The 21,721-nt window shown below is 35.2% G+C and overlaps 1 protein-coding gene across 4 annotated transcripts in view; it reads right to left on the bottom strand.

The window, feature by feature from the left end:
* KCNMA1 (potassium calcium-activated channel subfamily M alpha 1) overlaps window positions 1–21,721 on the bottom strand; it is a 545,630-nt gene that overhangs the window by 193,065 nt on the left and 330,844 nt on the right. For all 4 annotated transcript variants that reach the window (XM_067299877.1, XM_067299878.1, XM_067299876.1 and 1 more), the window contains one exon: window positions 19,667–19,778. In XM_067299877.1, coding sequence (XP_067155978.1) covers window positions 19,667–19,778 — 112 coding nt within the window. The remainder of the gene's footprint in view (window positions 1–19,666; window positions 19,779–21,721) is intronic.

Raw genomic sequence — 21,721 nt, 5'->3', positions numbered from 1 at the left:
GCAGACGGTAAGTCAAATTTTAGCATTTCAGAGAAACATCATACATGAGAATATCTGCTTAATGCCCTGCCTGCATGCAATACCTCAGAAAGTCATTCACTGTATTTTCTCACTGACGGAAGGTAGATCATATGTAAGCAGTAATCTTTTACTTCAAGAATATTAATTGGAAGCAGCACAAGGAGGCTGTTAGGTTACAACAAACTTTCAGCAACCAGGTCACCACTTTGTTACTACTTATTTTTAAGAATTGAAATCTATCCTATAAAGAGAGCATAATTTAAGATGGGCAGTAGGCACTCTAGTCCATTCAGGTATCACCAGCACTGAGCTGTTCTTTGGATTACAGAACAACAAATATAATACTAGGCAATACTATTGTGCAAAGTTACTGGACACAGCACAGCAAAACGCAGTGCTGCGGAGAGATACGTACCTTTGCTTGGGTTCTAAAATCAAAATAGCCATATTAACATAGCACACTCCCCAGACTAACATCTCAGCTTAGACAGGCCACCATGCTAATATGACTATACCACTTTAAAACTTGTGAGCTCATTTGGAACAAGCTTGGGCTTTTTATCTAGATCCATATTGTGCCATTTAGTAATGCTTAGTGATTCAATATATATGGCTTTCCTTTGAGTCAGATGTTGGTCATATAAAATTTACCTTTATTATTCCTGTACAATTTTAGAGGTTATTAGATTGAGTTTTTCATATTAGATGAAAAATTGGGATTCCAGAAATTTGTTCTCAGTAGACTAAACTATTTTTTTCTTCAGCTGTGAAGAAAACTAGCTTTCAGACATCCCATTATCTAGCCAATACCAGCACGTGAGTGAAAGTCTGGAGTTAGTTTAAGCAGATAAAGATGATGCCATTATGGAAATGGCACTGCTTCCAGTGTTCCTTACTATTTCCTACAACCGTGGAGGACAAGTCTCCAGGACTGAGGTAAACTTAAAACTCCTAAATTTTTTGTGTTGCCAGAAACACCAGACGTGTGCAACCTGCTCCAAAGCATTTCCTCCAAACCACTCAACATTCATTCTACCACAGTGGCCATGTTCTAAAGAGCACTAGGATGACTTGTCAAAACCTATTGTACCTTGAAGGAATCCAAGGCTATTTCAGAGATGTTAAAAGTGAAGCTCTGCATAATTTCAACAGAAGCATATCCTCAGAGCATATCACTCCATGACCCTCCCCCTGAACTTGCCATAAAAATGGATTGATGCACTTCTGGAAGCATTGCTCCTGTTAAATGGCAGCTGCCTTTCAAAGTCCATCTAAATGTGAAATTATCAATCTCAAATATGCAGGAGAAGAAAGCAAGACCTTTTCAGCAGCTGAACTCTGCCTTAGCTTTAGCTGTCAGGAACTGGGCAGTTGTTATACCATCCTGCAAGAGACCAAGGGAAGAGCAGCTCCTTGGCATTGATATCCAATGTGTTGGATTAAACAGGACATCAAATTATTGTCCCCTAAAGCATAGGTTACCCTAAAGAAACAATCCTAAAAGTTTTCGTTGGCCCTCTTTCAAAAAGCATAAAAGCATTACTCACAGGAAAATAAAATGAAACAAAACAAACCTACTGTGTTTGTGTATGTAAAAGCTATTCCAGTTGGCCAACAACTACCTTTTCCACATAGTTTTGTAGCATCCTCTGTGTTGACAGAATGATGTAGTATCCATTCTGCCAAGCACTTAATCCTCAATAATCACACTAGATGATTAAGAAAGTAAAACTACAACCCAAACTTGAGTTCCTGAAGAAATGCATGTAGTTGCATTATTTATTTATTATCTCTCAGTCTCAGACAAAGTCTTAGGATGTTAAATCACTTTCAGAAAGCTTAGTACTAACAATAACAAGAACAGGGTCACTGCATATGTAAACAACCTTTGGTACTCTATCCCTAAGTATAAAACCGGCTTTAGCTTATACCACTTAAGGCAATGACTATGTAACATTCAAGAGTGAATGAACAGTAGATTTTTACAGAAAATCAAAGAAGTCTGTTTTATCTGGCAGTCAGCCTACTTTGTAAAGGAAATATTATCCCACCAGACTGATGGTGGTACCATTTTTAATGAAATGTTGAAAACGTGAAGGGACGGAAAAACAATATTCATACTTACCTCAGGGAAAAGAGACAGATGAAGAAACAGAATATACTGACCTCATATTTTTCTATTTAAAGTTGTGCCATCCTTTCTGGATGCTGAAGTCCATAGTCAAAGAGGATGCAAAAAATGTTCTTTTTAAATTCTCTGGTTTTGGAGAATAAACTAATTGGACAGTTTATCAATGATGCGACTAAAATCAAGATGGCCCTTGAAATCAGATGTAATCTCAGTGAGCTAACCTTGCAGAGAGGTGGCATTGAAGGCTGGGAATTGGAGTTTGTTTTTTAAAGTGCCCATTACAACAGAGTATAAAGTAGTTTAACTTAATGAGGAAATGACAAGTCAGCATCCTGTATAATTTTCCCTGGCATTCACCAGGAACAAATTGCCTTAAATCAAGAATATACTATTCTGAGAGGCTGTAACCACGGGGCAGGACAGAACGATAAGAACAAAGGCAAAGGAAGGACAAAGGCCAGATCTAAAGCCTGACTCATGCTGCGGGACGTTGTTTTAAAAATCAGAACTGCAATTCTGCCTGTCTTTGTCACTGTAAGTCACAAGGCACAGACCATAACTGTCAAAGAAACAATGAGCATACCATGAAATAAGATATAAAAAGGATTCAAATATTTCCGTTCTAATCACCTTGCATGATATTCTGCATCTTGGCCATGAAATCTTCTTTGGCCTTTGAACTGCACAAATAGGAAATGTTTAATTATGAAAAGCAGATTATGAAAATGATACACTTATAAAACAGTATATGTGATTATGAGCCAAGCACAAAAAGCCTTCCAGTTTTCTGACCAGATGTATGCCAAACACTTCATAAAACATTTACCCCTGTCGAAGAGGAGTCATACTCTTTTACTCATCATAGAGAATGATCCCTTGTGCATGGTATAAATTTTTACTGTAATGACAAACAGAACATTTCATATCAACTGACAGATTAAGGATTTAGGTATGAAATTCCATCAAAGGCAAAGATCATGGTGTTTTCACTGTGTTTTAGGATATAGCTGTCACACAGATCCATACACCATTCACCAGTATCTCTTATTTCACCCCATGCCAGTATTAAAAAAATGGTCTTAACCTATTCAGTGTTATATCATGCTTAAATACAAAGTCTGAGGACTGGAAGTTTCAATTGAGCATTGAGGCTGAATCAAGAATAAGCACAGTAAAGGGAGTAGCATTTAAGGCTCCTCTCTTCAAACTCATTTCATATGGAAAATGTCTGTGATCTGCCTGCTGATATGCCAATTCTCAGGGAGTTTCTGGTGCAAATAAAGACTTGCAGTAATAGACCAGATGACTAACTTAATATAAATTACCAAGCAACTAATAATAGATAGTGAAAATTTCCATGCACTATCAGACTAGATTAGAATTCATGTCTAGAGGAAAGTCCAGTTCCAACGTTTTCCTAGAAGACACCCTTCTTCTAAATCTGAGTGCATCATTTGCTATTTTCCGCTGATTGCAACATATTTCTTATGTTGCAAGTCATCCATCTTCCATGCACTTGTATACCATCTTCTACAGATGGATTTCCAAAAGCAGGAGTGAGCATGAGACAATCCAGAAGGACCTAGCTTGTTTCTTTTTTTTCTGCATGTCCTTATTTTTACAGTGCCGTTATCCACACTTTGCCCCTAATAGGTACAAAGGGGAAGGCAAGCATAAGAACTCAGTGTTAATAAGGAATTTAATAGAAAATAAAAGCTGGAATCAGGCCATTTCCTTTGTAAATTATCCCACTTCATTTGACTTTATATTTGTAATATTTTATAATGTGTAGTGACTCAGATGTCCATCTGCCACTTCATCATGATACATTGCCTGCCAACTAACCATTATAAACCTCATTCTTTTTTAAATCACCATTGCCCCAACCACATGTCTAGCCACTACTAAACACACAATTAAGTATATTTCAACATAAGTATCTTATATAATTTTGATTTAATTATATAAAAACAATATGCATTAAAAAATTTTAACAATATTTAAACAAAATGTATATTCCATACCAATTTTACCATAAAAGTAGTAAATTAATATATGATTTATTTTAATCATATTACATATTTATTTTAATTATTACATAATTAAACATTTACATATGTAAATAAAAAGTGAACTTTTAAGTAACATGATAACTATTACCTACAGCAGCCTTTATGTAATATAGTCCTGGTAAGAACACCTATAAGATTTAGAATTTCAATAGCAGCAATGGAAGTTGGATGTTGAATAGGAAAAGGTTGCAAAGGCTGAGTTCAGGAAGAAGAATAAATATGAAGGTTGTGAAAAAGGCAAAAAGAAAATCCATTTGAATGGTATTAATATTTTATATTAATCCCATTGTGATTATTTCTCCTAGTGTCATAAGGCTGAAGAGGCACTATATCCTTGGAACTTCACTGACTCACTTGACTTATTTCAGAGAACAGGATATTTTATAAAAGCATTCCACCTCAGAATTAAGTAAAAGTTAGCAAACTGTTACAATGTGAAAATAATATTCACTCTGGTAGCACACAGTGTAAATGCCATACTTGGTCACTAAAATTACAGGTAACTCCTAGTGATAAAGGCCTTTCTGCTGGGTTATGGGGATATGCATGCAAAGTGTAGCACCATCCGAACTTATTCTACTTCTAGAATACATATGATGATAATACATGAAATTATTGCACATGACATGGAACATATTATACCCAAGGGGCTCCAGTGATGATAGAGGAGATTGTCAGTGGCCACTGGACGCACGGTGATTAGAAAGGAACTGGTGTATCTCTGCAGTACGGCATGAGCATATACATATGTAAGAACTCACATGTGCAGTTCTGAAGGAAAATGTTCTATGCAGTAAGGAGCTGACTAAAGAAAAACACAACCAGCAGTGGAGAAGAAAACAAAAACTGATAGTTTGTTTATACTGAGCAGCAGAGTAACTGGAGGGATAATGAACAAATAACCACTGGAGAGATTTGAGTACCTCATAAACTTTATAATGCAGTAGACTAAGTATTTTGCTCTCAGTCATGTTTGTTTTTGAGAGACCACAATATTTTCCTTTTTACTATGTAGATTATCATCTTCAGATATTGTAACTTGAATGCAAAACCTCTTGCAGAGCAACTTGACACTTTAAATAGTAAATGGCCAATTAATTTCAGCTAAGCCTCCATACAGTGATGCTAAAATATTGTTTTTAATAGTCAGCACTCCTTATAGAAGAATGCTGAAGAAAATGCTGTGTACTAGACATGTCCCTGTACAGCACACTTTCATTTGCTTTATTCTGCAGAAGCTGATTTACAAAGAAAGCAAAACAATTTCCCTGTATAAATGAACTGTAAACAAAACAAGAAAAACAGGTTTAGAAAATAATCAGAATATTTCACACAAAAAAAAATACTTATTTAGAAAAGGTCATTTTTGCAAGTTGAAATGCTTTTTTTTAATTAATAGGAGCATTATTCTGTTTTTCATCTTTATCCGTCTGTCATCTGCTGTATTTGTACTAGCATCAAAGAGAAGAGCTGATAAGTCAAATAGGCTGCCTATCCAATATTTCTGCTTCTGACCTGAAGTAGCAGGAAGGAAGATTTTACAAGAAATCGTATTTTTGGCAGAATGCCTGGGCAATTTTGAAGACAAGATGCACTTAGATAGTTTGAACATAAAAACACCAAGAAAATCCAAATTCTTTGACTTCATACCCCTTTATAGCTATCAAATCAGAGAAGTAAGATTGGTAGATAGATTTACAGAGCAAAATGTTTCATAACTAATGTAAGCCTATATAACATCTGCAAATGCACTGTGATGATTTGTTCAAAAAGAATTAAAAACTAAATGCCTGAATGAAAAGAGGGCATTCCAAATCTTAATTACAGCTATTTAACAGTACTCCATATTAAAAAAGCTTACTGAGCAGAAGAAGCTGGGAAAAGCAGGAGAAAGATTCAAAATGATTGAGATCTAAAGAACATGCAAGCATTGCCCTCTAAGCATCATTAGCTTTATTGGTAAAGACCTTCTGGCAAGTTGTCAGGTACAGCACTGCAGTACAAGTTGTTATGGTGAAGTCAATAACTTCAGAGACACCTTTGTGATGCAGAGAAATGCCCTTCCATTTATGGACCTGATATATGTATTTCTTCTGCTACATTTTTATTTTATTATTTAAAATTTGAGATAGTATGAGACTAAACACTGCTGCAGGTGATGCCAAGGTTAATGAATGCAAAATGTCTGGGGGCCAGTAGTGAATCAGGAATAAGCCCTGCATAATGTGAGCGTGGACCCTTTAAATACAGAAGTACTAGAGATCCTTAGGGGTTCAAAAATTGGTATGAAACAGGTGGCAAATCATGAAAGATACAGCAATACTTTTTTCTTAACTTGGTTCAAAACAGTATGAAACTCCACCAGATGGTAAAAATATCCTACACAAGCTCAGAAAAAGCCTTAGATAATGTAGCTGGAACAACACTTTTCTCTATATCCCAAATTTTCCTTCTCTGCATCTCATATGATACTATGTATAGCATCACTGAGTACTGAATTTACAAAACAGTGTATCAAGCAACAGACAGAGGAAGAATGAAGCACTGTTGCAAGCTGCAATCCATCCAACTTCTGAAAGTCACATAAGTAAGAAGGTAAGAATTTTGCTCATATTGATACCTGAGGCAGAGAAGCACGAGATGTAATCTCACCTAATCCCAATGAGATTGTTGCCTGTCAAGTGATGGTCAAGCAGTGCAACTAATTAAAAATATTAGTGGAGTTTCCTCTTTTGGGTCTGCAATTATAATAAGAGTGAGAATCTTAACCCAGTACTCTCTTGACTTTCCCTTGATCCACATATACAGCACCATTAATCAATCCAAAATAAAGTCTCTTTCTGAAGTGGTCCCACTCTGGCCAGGCCTTGGTTCAGGAAGAAGAATCTCACTGCATTACTAGTGATGAAAACTTGAAAAAGAAAAAAAAAGTTTTTGCTTTCTAAAAAGGAGACCAACTGGTGGTTTGGTATATAAATTATTTATATGGGACTGAAAATTAAATGCAGTGTAACTGTGCTTGAAATGCCTGTAATTCCATCAAAATATTTCTGAGACCATCATAAACCATGTGAGAACTGCAATGATTTATGATTTGTCAAAACTTCCCGGTAGCATTTACAATTTGCTCTCTAGTGTAGATGGTTTTATTTTTTCCTTCCTTATTAATTTCCAACTAACTTAAAGTAATAACTTTCACTGAAATCTGCATTGCCCTCCAATTCTGGAGTTTTGATAGCCAAAAAATATAAGATTTGAACCTGGGGGTCTACAATCAGGTGTTGGAACTTCACTTATGAGAAGCCACAAGTTTAAAGAAAAATCTTAAAGAGAGAACAACCAAAAGGAGTCATGTATCATGTTAAGATGTTGCAAAACAGTGCATATCAATTGTCAGCCTTCTAATGGCTTATATCACTGCATAATATTTGTAGAAAATGAAGTTTGTGAAAAATTCTCTAGCCTTTTCACAAAAGTGTTTCTATTGATAACCTTCTGAAGCCAGCATTATGCTTGTTCCTAGAAATAAAATTCCTTTGCTGTTTGAGAAACTGTGTCTGCATAAAGAATCAGTGAAGTTAGAACAGATTTGTACATCAAAATGTTCTGAAGACTAATTAAACAGGCATAATGAAGATCTGGAAAGAAACTCTTTTCAAGTACCAGCTTCCAAAGTCTTCAAAAATACAACACTTTGAAATATGTGTGGGAAACAAAGTAAATTTAGTTTTCCACACTCAGGACTAGTAATACCTTAACTGGAAATAGAAGCTTTCTCTGTTTTCTTTCCTCTATGATGAATAATTTCCCCTGACAATTGAACCACTTTTCTCTCAGTGAATCAAGATTGATAACCTTGAAAACATTTGTAATTTTTAGGAGTATTAAGAACATTAATGAAACAATTTTCAACCTTTAGTTTCTTGTTAACAATTCATTATGATCGCTTGTATCGTATAAGTAGTTACCCTAGTAATTCTGCAATGTCTCAGCTCAGTGACTAAAACCAGAAAAAAGAGCAGAATCTAATCTGTTCTCCCAGAATATGTACCCAAGTAAAATGAAGATTATTTAATGTATAACCATTCTTTACAGACTTAATAGAACAACCAGCTCTGTGCATCACTCTTCATCGATAACAAAGAAAATAGTACACAGACAAAATGATCAGCCATTCTGTACTCAGAAGCATGGCTTTTGGATCAGATCCATTTCCAGCTGAAAGGCTCCGAGTGGAACTTTTAATGGGGCTGACTAGCTCAAGAACAATTCCAGATTTTAGAATGGTTTCTGAATAAATGGGAATTTTTTCTATAGTGAAGCTGAATAAAGAAATAAAAGGCTATAAGTAGTCTATACTGGATAGAAAAGTTACAGGATTCAGAAGTGACTGCAACCCTGTTATTCATAACTGCATTTTGAGGAGAAAAACATATATATGCTGCTGCTGGCCAAATTACATGAACCTCTCACCCCACCCCAGTGAAATACTAGAACTTGTAAAATTTTAATTTCTTGATACTGCATGCCACAAAAATCATTGCCAAACTGATGGGTAACTTTATCAGCAAAGTTTAGAAATCCTTTGAAAGGAGGGATTCTTTGCATGTATGTACACTGGGGAGGATGAAGGGAGCAAGGATTTCATTAGACATTGAAAGCTGTATAAACTAAGTTGCAAGGAACAGCAGTAACAGCAGTAGGCAAGAAAGAACAACAAATAACAAGTAAAGGAACAGAAACATTTTTGAATGCTATCTGTGTTAAGAGTTATTTGAAACAAAGAGTACTCTAAAGACTGTTATTCTCTGTATGCTGTTTCTGTAAGTAGTATTCGTGGTCAAAGCGAGCTTAGTGATGAGACCAAGGAACAGAAAACAAGTCTCTCTGAGAAACTGCCAGTGGCGAGGAAGGAGTAAAGCAGAGGAAAGGGGTAGAACCTGTTGTGGTTTGATGGGTCCAGCGAAGAAAGGAAGAAGCTACAAAGAAACAGGCCTTAAACACCAAACATTCTAAAAACTGATGAACTTAGCCTCAAAATACAGGCAACATCTGCTGAGTAGAGCATGCAAATGTTTTGACAGATTTCTTATATAATGCTTTAGTTCTAATAATAACACTGTGCTTTTTTAAAGCTGCTGTTATCACTGATTATATTCACATGTTTGGGAGAAAGAAGACATACTGATGGCGAACCGAACACCTGCCTCTTGGAAAAATTAACATGAATCAATCAGAAATTATGAGGAAAGTGAGGCTTAATGACTTGAGGGATCTGTTCTTCAGATGATCACATAAGTATGAGGGGTATTGTAGGACCTAAAACTGTAACACAGGAAATCCCTCCAGTACAGACACTGAGAGGACTGCAAGGCCCCTGTCAGAAAGGATCAGAATCAGGATGAAAAGGCAGTACAGAACCCATTCAAAAGAAAAAGTGTCGCGTGACTCCTAGTGTATTACCAGCCATGCTCACATGAGCATGGTAAGTTGTTTTAAGGGAGTGACTGAAGGAAATTGCTGTGTTTGGAAGACTGTGTCTATAAAAAGCTGAATAAAGGAATTACTAAAAGACTACTGAAAGAATATGAATGATCTGGTTTATACAAGCATCCAGGCTCAGTTGAAGTACTCAGGTTCAGAGCTCTCTGATATTCAGCAAGAATAGCCACTAGGTGAACTTTAGAGACTCCTCTGGAATACCTAATTACTAGTCTTTCCAGCAAGATCCCAGCTCCCTTTGTATGACTTTATATCCCTTTCAGTCTCACTGGGATTTGCTTTATGACTAATTCATTCTTGCAAAAAGGTCAGAAGGAATGTGGTTAGGTTTTTTGGTCTTTTTTCTTTTGATTACTTAAACTGTATGATACATCTTTTCTTAATTCTTCATAGACCAAGTCTCATGCACCAGAGCACACTAGACAATCGGTGCTGCATTAATGAGAGATACATGGACATCTCATAGCATTTACACCAGGCTTAGAAGGCAGAAGTGATTCTTTAGATTGTGTTGCAGAAATTAGAGACTTAGAAATATGTAAGGAATTAAAGCTCAGAAATAGTCACTAGAGATCATAAAACTTATGTCAAAATTGCCAGAGTATAAGCTCTCATGTTCTAGGTAGATATAAGGACTTCTGGTTTGGGGCTTAAACAGACATTGATCACATTACTGTTAAAAAAGTGTAAACACTAAGCATTGAAAATACAAAGAAGTTGAAGAGTTCTTGAATAAATCACACTCTGAAACAACATTACTCAGATTCAAGATATTAAGAAAATAGCTACCAGGAAACCAGTGAAAGAAGATATCAGAGGAAAAAAAACCTGCTGGGTAATTCAGTACCATCAGTCACAAAAGAATGAAGCAGCATTCATCAGGGCCAGAATGAGTGCATAATATATAACCATCAGACAGGAAGAGCATCATAATCTAGATGTTTCCAACAAACAGCAAGAAAACTGTGTAAGACCCTCTTAGATCTGGTCAAAGGAGAGGAATAGAAAATCTGGTCAAAGGAGAGGAATACAAAATCTTCTTATTGACAGGTACTAGAAAATCTGTAATTGTCATGCTTTCAAACTTAAAAATCTTCTACTGGCTCGGCAGCATAGATATACTTGCTATGGATTCTGTACTATGATAAATAGATAGAATGTCTACAAGGAACCGTATAGGTTAACATGCTTGGAGTCTTGAAGCTAAGACAAGAAATTTTCCACTGGTCTTTCAACTGACTCTTACAGACAAGAATCCACTAGGCAAATAAAATTTTTCCAGTGATCTTTCATATTGCCATTCAGGATAAAGTGCAGGTTGGTTACAGGTTGCAGATAGCTCAGAAAATGTGGAAGACATCTGAGTATTAAGAATGTGCAATGATCTTTTTGGACATTTTAAATAGTACTTTAAATGTCCCTCATGCAAAGGAATAAAAAATCCAGAAGACAGTATAAGTGAATCCCAGAATCCCTAAGCAGTATGAGGGATAGGGGTTTGTTCTTGTGGAACATTATTCCACATTCTATTAAGACACAACATTGCACAATTTGGGTAGCCTTCATTTCAGCAGAAGGGTCTTAATCTCAGTTTGAAAGGCCACTGAAACCATTAGGGGACCCAAGAGTTGTCAGAAAGTAATAAAACTGATAATAAAGAGAAGGATGAAAGGAAAAACATGGCAGTGTCTTTCATATCACATCTAGAAGCTGAGATGTTCACATCTAATCTATTTTGATTAGACAAGAAGGGACAAGAAGAGAAGAAAACTACATAATATCTTAGACAAAAATGCAAGGCATTTAGGTAAGAAACAAGAGGAATGGTAATGATTTATTTTTCAGCATAAATCCAATATATTTGACAATATTATCCTATCACTATCCTCGCGGGAGTATGACTGAATGAAATATGAATGAAACAGTAAAAATCAATTAATATTAACTACTTAGAATTTAGTAGAGACAGAGTATTGGTCTACAGCAAAATGCCATTTTGTGTTTCTCAGTCATTAAATTTGGGAGACAATGATCATGAATGTTTATGGATCATTGTCCAGAAGACAAGACATGAGATAGAACACTAGACAACAGACCATTAGGGCACATCAGACAATTTAATGTCTACCTCCTTAAGCTCTTCTCTATAATACATAGGAAAAAAAGAAGTTTCTGTTATACCATGGAAGTGTCCCTCTGAAAGATATATGCTGAAGAGTGTTAAGATACTTTCAGAAGTTCTAAATATTATAACCACAACAAAATACTAAGAGTATGTCATTCAAGAGAGGTGTTGCATCTATGACTTCATCTTGGCAGACAAGGAAAAACTAATCAAGGAATTCAAATTTCAGCTGCTTAAAAGAAAATACTGATTACATTTACTGTGCATGAATGAAACAGGAGTCCAAAAAAAGTAATATATATTTTTTATTTTAAAAGGTCAAATCTCAAAAAATGTTCTTGAACTATGCTAGCCAACAGAGTTAAGGACTTCACTGCATATTGCAAATAAAAGACATTTTAACTGTATTATTCTATTTCTAGGGGCATGGTAGACATTTCACTAATAATGCAGAAACGGCAGAAGCGTCCCACACTTGTTTTATTTTATAGTTGAGAAAAGCCAAGTGATGTGGTTTTATCACATAATGATGGCATGTTTGCCTTCCTAAAGTGACTAGGGAGAATGTTAAACACATCTGTTTAAGCCAGATATTTTTAAGTCATCATGTCTGGATAACTCACATTCAGTAGCTTTAAAAACTACCTGAGGAGCTCTGAGGACTACTAAATGTTGATTTTCAACGAGTCTGGCAAATACAGTCTAGAGAAGCGCCAGCAATCTGTATGAAAGTTAATGTTAATTCAATATGTTTAAAAAGTAACTATCAGTCTGGCATCAATCCCAGATAAAACAAAGAACTCTATTGCTAAGTAATTAAGAGATGAAGATAATGAACAATAATAAGTATGTATTTTAGAAAAACTGATCCTATCCCACTAGCTTTTCCATTAAATCTGTTTGAGTGATAAAGCTAAAAATAATAATGCAATTTACCCAACGTTCTATGAGAAATTTGACATAGTGCTGCAAGAAATTTTCCGAAAATACATCATGGATATAACACTACCATGGCACTCATTAAATGGACTAAAAAACATTGAGTCTTGAAACTGATCAGGCATGTTTTGCATGGGGGGTCTTGTCAGACATGGGCTCCTGACCCTACGTTATTTAGTGCTTCTGTTAATAATCTGGGGGAAAAAAATCCATGCTAATAGAGTTAACAGATGATAACTAGAGTACGTAATGCTTAATAATGAAGAGGACAGACTAGTGACAAATAGGGTTTGGGATCATGTCCAAAGAAGGGTGGCAGTAAACTATATGCATTGTTTATGGGTAGTTCAAGACTGAATTTTTTTTTTACCAGTAAACAGATATCCTTGTTCAAACAAGTCTTAACTCTCAGAAGAAGATAGGAAGAGGAGATATGCAAGAGGTCAAAGCAGTCTATCCCTCCGACCATATAACCTAGGAATCATGATCAGCTTTTAATTAAAGCAATAAAACTGGTATTATCTATAGTATTAACTTGCTCCTCAACATTCAGACAGTGTGATTACCTTGGGGCCAAGCCTGCCACCCATTCACACAGGAAAAGACAAATTTAGGATATGGTCCCCTCCTACCTATGACTCCAGTCAGAGTGGACTAGAAACCAGAATAAATTCAAGCTCAATTCTCTATGCAGTGTGAGTACCACTCAGTAATAGACTGGGAATAGAAGACAGTTTAAATTATCCAGTTTACTTTGGACTGGAAGTGGTGGAGAAGTAATCACACAGCTTTTACCAGTGTCAGCTAGAAGACAGGAACTAATGACACTTGAGAACAATACTGTCTGTTTCTCCTCTGCTCCGGTATCTTTCAGCTAACTTATCTGATGTTCGATCAATGGATCAAAGAGAAGGAGAAGCGTTTTTTCCCATTTGCATGTAACAATGCTCATAAGAATCCATCCTGGATATTATTGTAAATGTATATTTCCATTTAGTATTGTACCAACAAAAAAGCCTATTGCAAAATATCACTCTTCCTGGTAACCTGTCAGAGCTCTAAGAAATCTGTATTGATTAAGGTATCTAAAAGAAGGCAAAAAATCTTGTTTTCTGTATAATACAAACATAATACAGTCCTTCCAATGAGTTATTGTTGCCAAATGATAAAGCAAAGAGTATTCAGAGTGATTTTCATTTAAAATTTTTATACTTGTTTGAAGGTATTTTAAGTATATGAAGAAATGATACTGTATAGGAAAGTAAAGTAGTGCACATGCACGTATACATAATACAATTCCCTTAGGACATTTAGCAGAATTTACCTTCCATTACATATAAAATAAGTTATACTGTAAATAAAATGACATTGTATGCTTTAAAGTTGTAGAAAATACACTACCTTTGTAAAAACTTGCCCTGGAAAAGATATAATTATTGTAGAATTTGGATGTATATTCAAAGCTTTTGCCAATAGATGGCAGAAATGCACAATACTTAACCAACAAAAACACTGAAAATTATTGCAAATTTATGATGCTAAGAAAGGATTTTGACACCTGTAGATGTATCAACAGACAGGAAATGATTTTAAGGTTTTGGAACTTGTAATTCCTCTATCTCATTGATAACACTAGAATTTCATTTTCAGAGCACTTCTTTGTGCCACTATAATTAAGGTACTGCTCAAAGTTTCATTAAAATATACACATTCTCCAAAATGTACAAAAATTTCTGAGAATTCAAATATGGTTTCAGGCAGAATTGTTCTGCGGTGCTTACATCAAAAAGTCTACAGGGTTTTGAAATAAATGTGGTTTTCCATGTCTGTTTTTCCCACACAAATTTGTAACTAACAGCTGTTATTTCATCTTGAAACACACTTGCTGTATGGTTAGGAGGCATTTGCACTATCAGCTTAAGCCACCTAAATCAGTCACTGTGCTTTTCCTCTAATCCCATCTAACTCTTTCCAATAACTACAAAGGCAAATTAGTTTCATCCTCTGAATCACAAAACTAGCTGCCTACAAGACACATTGGAAGCACTCTTCACAGACTAGGAAGCAATACTATTTGAAAAAAGACCAAGAGTCAGATCCAAAAGGACTTGGGATGTCTGTAATGGGGCTTAGAATTTGAGCAAGGAGTGGAAAAAAAGATTCCCTCTGTTACTTAAGTACGCTAACCACCATACCAAGAGAATCTGTCTCTATGCTGTGCATGTGTTGATGTTTGCATTCTTTGCCTGCCTTCTCTTCCCCACTGTAAATCTTGAATTATTTTCTGAAAAGTAGTATGGTTTCAACAGCAGCTTAGACTAAAGGGAATGTCAGGGCAGAAGGATGATGGTAAAACCTTCCTGATAGTACAATACATTAGTAATCAGCTTCTAGCACTCGAAATTTTGAACAGTAGGACAGACCAAGCACTGAAAGTATATAGTCAGGAAAAGGAAACTGTTAGTTTAATAGATCTTTTCTATCTTTGACTACTGTGATTCAATGATAATATTGGAGAATATCAAATCAACATAGTTTTTATGTTTATTTAAATCACTGTAGTCTTAAGGCTGATTGTTCCTCAGCTGCATGTGCTTGCAAACATGAAGCCTAGTTTCTATTTTACTTACTTAATCTTCTTCTGTCAATACCATCCTGTCAATGCAATTTATTACAATACAGTCTGTTCATAAAAAACAATACTTTCTTTCTCAGAAGCATACAAGTGCATGATCAAAAGGTATTTCAGTTACGTAAAGTGCCTTTGCTACCACAGAAGATAAAATAACAGTTTTAAATAGTATGTAGAATGTTTGCAAATCATTAGCGAACATGACTGGAAGATATCCATGTTTTGCAGGGCTCCAGCCTAGCAGACTGAAAACTATCCAAAGAAATGAAGATTTGATAATCTAAAATTTAGGTGTCATACTCAGATCATGACTTCTTCGTATCAAAAAGCTAGTATTAGCACAGCATCACTTCTTTCACTGCAAATTCTTTGTTTTCATGCAAAAAACACATTTGTAGCCTACCTTCACTTTGACTGTAAAGACAATACCCACACTCAGCATTGCACTGATATCATTTGGTTGAAATTAATGGTCAAAATTACCTGTAAAATCTTTAGAATCAGAAACTCCATCTTTTCCGTTATCATTCTTCCCTTGGGAAGATTCTCTCTACTCCAAAGAAGCCTGCACTTGAAGTGGAGAATTGTCCTTTTATCACTATCATCAAATTTCTTGTACAGTTCTGTGCAAGAAATATTTATGATCTTATGAAACATAGTGTTGGTTTATATGTAAGTATCTGCACAAATGTTACTGTCAGCAAAACAGTGCTGGAAAAATGTCAAGGGAATCTAGATGCAAATGAACTTCATCAGGAAATAGAGATGTTTCTAATTGTACAGTTTTAAGACCTAGTCACAGCATAGCAGATACTGACTTCGCTGGTTGTTGAAGCAATTTATACCACTGAATTACCTCCAGATTCATTAAAATTTTCCTCCCTTTCCGTACTGCTCCCCCATTCTTTCAGTAATATAATATGCAGATCATTCCATGTGCCAGCAAATCCTTAGAGCTGTATTCTGCTCATGTACTTCCTTTGCTTATGGTACACTAGCAAAAATGATATTCTAGAAATCCTTTCTAAAGATTTGATGTTTTTGCAGGTTTTAAGTGTTGTTGTTCCTTCATCTGTACAGCAGATAGTGAAAACTCTACCGTTGATAAAATTCTTTTGGTTGAAAAACATCATGTGATCCATTTCACATATTGAATTATGTTTGCATACTGGAATCTAGTTGGAAGATTAAAGCAATATCCTTCATGCACAATGAATGAAAATATCTTTCATATACAACATTTTGAGATACACAAATATGTTTCATGATTAACTGGACCAAAAAGAGAAGAGGGCAAAGAGGAAATCTTTACGTCCTAAGAGCTACATAATAGCTGAATGGCAGCATTTTTGAACTAACGTAATAAAAGGAAGAAAGGTAACTGGCTTTCCACTATAGTGGAATAAGATGATACATTCAGATCACGCATCCTCTCCTGTTTTAGAATTTTGTGATAATGCGTTTCTTTGGTCAACCAGGAGTGCAAGTGCTGTATTTCACATCTTTCCACAAGCATTTAGTGCTCTGAAGATTAAATTTAATTCTGAGATAGGACAGTTTGTTTTTTAAAAAATATTATTTAAAGTGTGTGTTTGTATTTACTTTTTTGTCAGTGAGCTAAACCAGGGCAGTTCTGGTGAAACCAGGAATTCAGGTAGCCACATTCTGGCATCTTTCATTCCCTCTAGTACTTAGATGAACTCATCACAAATGACTGGCATGAATCAATAGTGAAATAAACCTGAAAGACCCTGTCTCACATTACATTCCGGACAACTTTATTTTTATATTTGGGCTCCTATACGATCTTGAAATTTATCATTTGTAAATTTATCATTTAGTCAGTAACACACTCCTAGAGCTTGCACAGAAGTGTTGGGATACACTGATGCCTGAGCCTGCAATATGTTGGATGATACTTGCATTGCCTAACATTAAGCATTCCCTAATTACTTGCCTAGACAGAAGGCTAACCTCCATGTGATCCCTACTTCCACAGGGATATTTGGAGCAGGAACCAGAACTTACATATTCTGAATCACCCTCTGGATAAGCAGCTCTCTCTCTCTCGCTCTCTTTCTCAATTATATAAATTACATAAAAAATACAGGAAAATTAGGCACCTAACCTGGAAACGTAAGTGATATTGTCCAAATATCCTCCCTTTCCCTCCACCCACACTTCTAGTGCTGTGCTGCTATTGTATTACTTATAATATATCCCAAATATTTGGGGTCCTCAGGCAGAATAAATTTTGCCATCTCTTTAAAAGGTGTAAAGTTAACAGACAATCATCATTAACACATATTAGTGCATTTGTTTAGAAAGTCTTTCATAACAGCATCTCAAATCAAAAGTTTGCTGATCTAAGTTACAGCTATGAGAGGAACCCCAATAATCCACAGTGAGTTATTTCACTGAGGATGCTTTTCTCTAAAGGGAAAAACTCTCTAGAATAAATAGTGGAAGCAGATGCAAAACTAGCATTGTAAATATGTCAGTCCTAAGCTGACTACATAAAAAAAAATTCTGTGCCTCAGCAGGTGATGAATGCATCAAAACAATTCGGTCAGAACACAGGTAAAGTGAGACTATAAACATGAAATCAAGAGAAAGTTACATTGGCTCAATTAAGGGGAAAGGGAAATCCTTTCAACTCTATAAATAAATGTATGTACAATGTTTAACTCTGCCCACAAAATGACATAAATCATGTAACAACTATCCAGCAGAAACTGCTAAATGTGCAAACTCTCTAATTATTCTTGTTGATACTGTTATTTAGATTGCTGTGTCACCGTGAGTCAGTCAATGATGCAGTCACTGTCAAAAATGGTATTCAGCTCAAATTACCCCTTTGCCTTATTTCCTTTTTGCTATTTTCTCATTTCATACTCCTTTTCTATGGATCCTTTGATTCTAGTTTTTGCTTCACCTTCATTTCCAGTCATTTCAACCTAAAAGTTCTGGGAAATTCTTTGATATGTCAGATTCAAGGGTAAAAATACATCCCTCTAATCTACCTAATGCAAAGAATATGGGATTGAGATGTAGCTAGTGAAATGAGCATTTTCTTCTAAGTATGAGCTTTTTTGTTATTTATATACTTCTTCTCAAATTGATTTCCTATCATTAATATGTAACTGTATGACATATTCTCCTTCAAAAAGCTTTACTTAGTTTTACAAACACAGTGGAGAAACTAATCATGTAAGGATCTGTAGTGATCTTTTTTGGTCTGTTTTACTGCTTTCTTCTTCAGCCTATAAAGGTTAATATGGTTATATATACATTAATCTCTTTTCATACAATACTAAATCATTCATAATTTTAACATCCTCCCATTTCTGTATAAAGTTAAAAATATATCTCTATAAATGATCCTCTGTTTTAATCTCCTTCCACGTAAAACATTTAACTTGACCACTGTCTTTAGTTTTCAGGAACAGTTAGTGGCTGTATTTCTGGAGAAATGCAACCTTAAATGGTTGTCAAATGGTGTGGTCACATATGTTGGCTAAAGACAATGCATTTGCAAAGCATGTAATTTTTAGGGTCTCTTTATCAAATAAAAACTCCAAAATTTGGCCTTAATTTTATCTAAGTAGACAGACATATGCAATTTGTACAAGAAACTTAAAATATCACATTGAAGGTGTTCTTTTTTCAATTTTTTTTGTCTTCTCTGCTTCATTTTGTATTCCTTTTTATTTGTAGCATATTATTTTCTACTGTCTTCCCAGCAATCTTTCCTATGCAAGGTTAAGCCTAGTAATGCCTAAGCAAATCTTCTAAATCCACTGTTACAGTGGATTTAAAACTTAGCTACATTAGTTCAAAATATGAAGAAATTTTGTTGATTTCATCATTGACAATGATTCATGGCAATATAGTTCAATGAATGAATGCTCTGGATTGTCTTCTGAGGCTGCAAGCTGGGACAATTACACCAAATATACTGTTTTATAAAAACACCCTCATGTTATACAATACTTCCAAACTGGAGCTCACCACAAATTTCAGTAGGTGAATTATATTCATGAGTGAACAACAAAATGGATTTAGCAAGTGCTTTGTCTGACATAATCCACCTGTCTGCTGAAATAGCCCATTGACTGCATAAAACAAACTTGGTAACATTCTTCTGCTTACTGATGCCACAAGATGAAGAAATGCTGTATCAAAATGTGCCAAGTTTAAGTATTTTGATAATAGCTGTTAAAAGGAAAAGCTATTTTACTCACCAAGCCAACTTCTGTTTAAATATACTGACACAAACACTGGAGGAACTGTGAAGAAATCTACTACTGAGTTAACTTCAAGCCAAAACCACAGCTTGTCATTGGCTGCTATGAACTGGAAAAAAAGAGGGGGAGGGAGGGAAGAAACAGATTATACACACGTTGGTTGCAAGGGGATGCAATGTTTTCCATCTGAAGATTAAACTCCAAAGTTAGTGGAAAAGTAACTGATACTCTTAGATCAGCCCAGACAAAACAATGGGTCTCACTAGAAATAAGTCTGTATTTTGCATTACTTTATAATCAGACTGATATTAAAACAAGAGGTCTAACTAAAGCGACAAAGCATTTATTGATGAGTTGCAGGATTTGTGGAAAGAACTGTTTTCTCCACATTTATTGACAATTTATCAGTAATATTAAAAAAAGTGCAGGGAAGTATAAAATATTTCAAAATAGATTACCTTCGCTCTAGCACACCAAACATTTTGGTAGGAGTCACGCCATGTATTTGCTATTCAGAGGTTTCTAAATACCTGATAGTTTACAAAAAATCCCAAGGAATTTTCACCTTACCCAGCATTAATCACGAGGCTGACTCCTACAAGGCATAATTCAGAGCTAGAGCATCACTTCAGTGCTCTGGATCGTATGGTGGAAGAGGTCATTTCTCTCTGCTGACTATGAAGTTAGCCTATGGAAACTGTCTAACTTAAATGCCTAAGATATTATTGCTTGACTGTCCACTAATGTTTGTGCATTGGTAAGACAAGAGAATGCCTAAAGAGGGTCAGACAACTATTTGTGTTCAAGAAATAATTAGAAAATATACTTTATGTAAATTTGAAATATAAATGTACAGAAATACAGTTTAGTGCATCACAAAGATATTTACTGGAGCCATTTTTCTCAGGTAAGACCCAAAACTTGGACTAACATATTTAAGAATCATATTTGTATTTCTTGAATTATAGATGATATCCAATGCCTTTCATACATAGTAGATAGGGATATTCTCTAACTATTTAATTGCCTTAATTTTCTAGCTTCTAGGATTAATTCAAAACCTTGTTTAACATAAAATGTGCATGGTGCATACCAACTGTTGGAAAGGGACCTCTAGTGATGTCAAGAATGTTGAAATCATAGTTAAAACAAAAATAGACTTTATGTTCACAATATGAACTGCACTTGCCTGCTAGGGGACTAAAATTTAAATAATTTGGCATTTTATTATTCTGTGTTACTCAATGTCAAAGCTCCAGCATGAAAACTGAACAAAAAATATCCAGTTTCAGCAGAAATTTAAAATTTCAAGCTGTTGAATTCAGAAATAGGGTATTTGGAGCCAAAAGCTTTTCCAGATCACAGATCAGAATTTTCATAACCTGCAATACATGATTAGAAAATAGCCTTTTCTAATCAGTGTTTTATCTTTCTATAGGGCACAACCTTTAGCCTTTCAAAAGGTCAAAGTGTAAGTGTTATTGAACAATGAAAACAAAGTCTGTTGACTCTAAAGGCCACTCATACTTTTCTATACAAGTATTTGAAAAATTATGCATTTAAATAATTAGATAATTAGTAACTAATAAAAGCACATTCCATTACAGAAGGAAACCTTACCATGCCTGAAGCTTAACATGCCATCTTAGAAGCACTAGTATTATTTGCCATATCTCTGTCAGGTCTTATTGCTTGATTGTCTGCTAATGCATGCAGTTTGAACTTAGTCTTCATCAGCCGTTTGAAGGCTTCACTTTGAGTTGCCACACAGTTGGATACTAGCCAAAGATTTTAAAACGAATACGTATGCGTTTCAACACAAATATTTCCAAAACTGAAGATACAGTAATACTGGTATAATTTTGGATTGCATCTCATCATTTCAGAGAGAACAGATGGAGGATGATAAAATTTGAAATATTTCTTCAAATACCTTAATTTACCAGTGAGTGTGGAATCAGGAGAGAATTCGGGAGGAAAGATAAGGGGGCACAAAGGAGAAACCATATGTGGCAGACAAAACACACCACCTTTTTGCAACATGAGTAACAA

This window comes from Apteryx mantelli, chromosome 7 (genome assembly GCF_036417845.1).
Source record: "Apteryx mantelli isolate bAptMan1 chromosome 7, bAptMan1.hap1, whole genome shotgun sequence".
Classification (NCBI taxonomy): domain Eukaryota; kingdom Metazoa; phylum Chordata; class Aves; order Apterygiformes; family Apterygidae; genus Apteryx; species Apteryx mantelli.
Note: the sequence above shows the minus strand (reverse complement) of the source record. Positions and strands in the feature narration are given on the sequence as shown.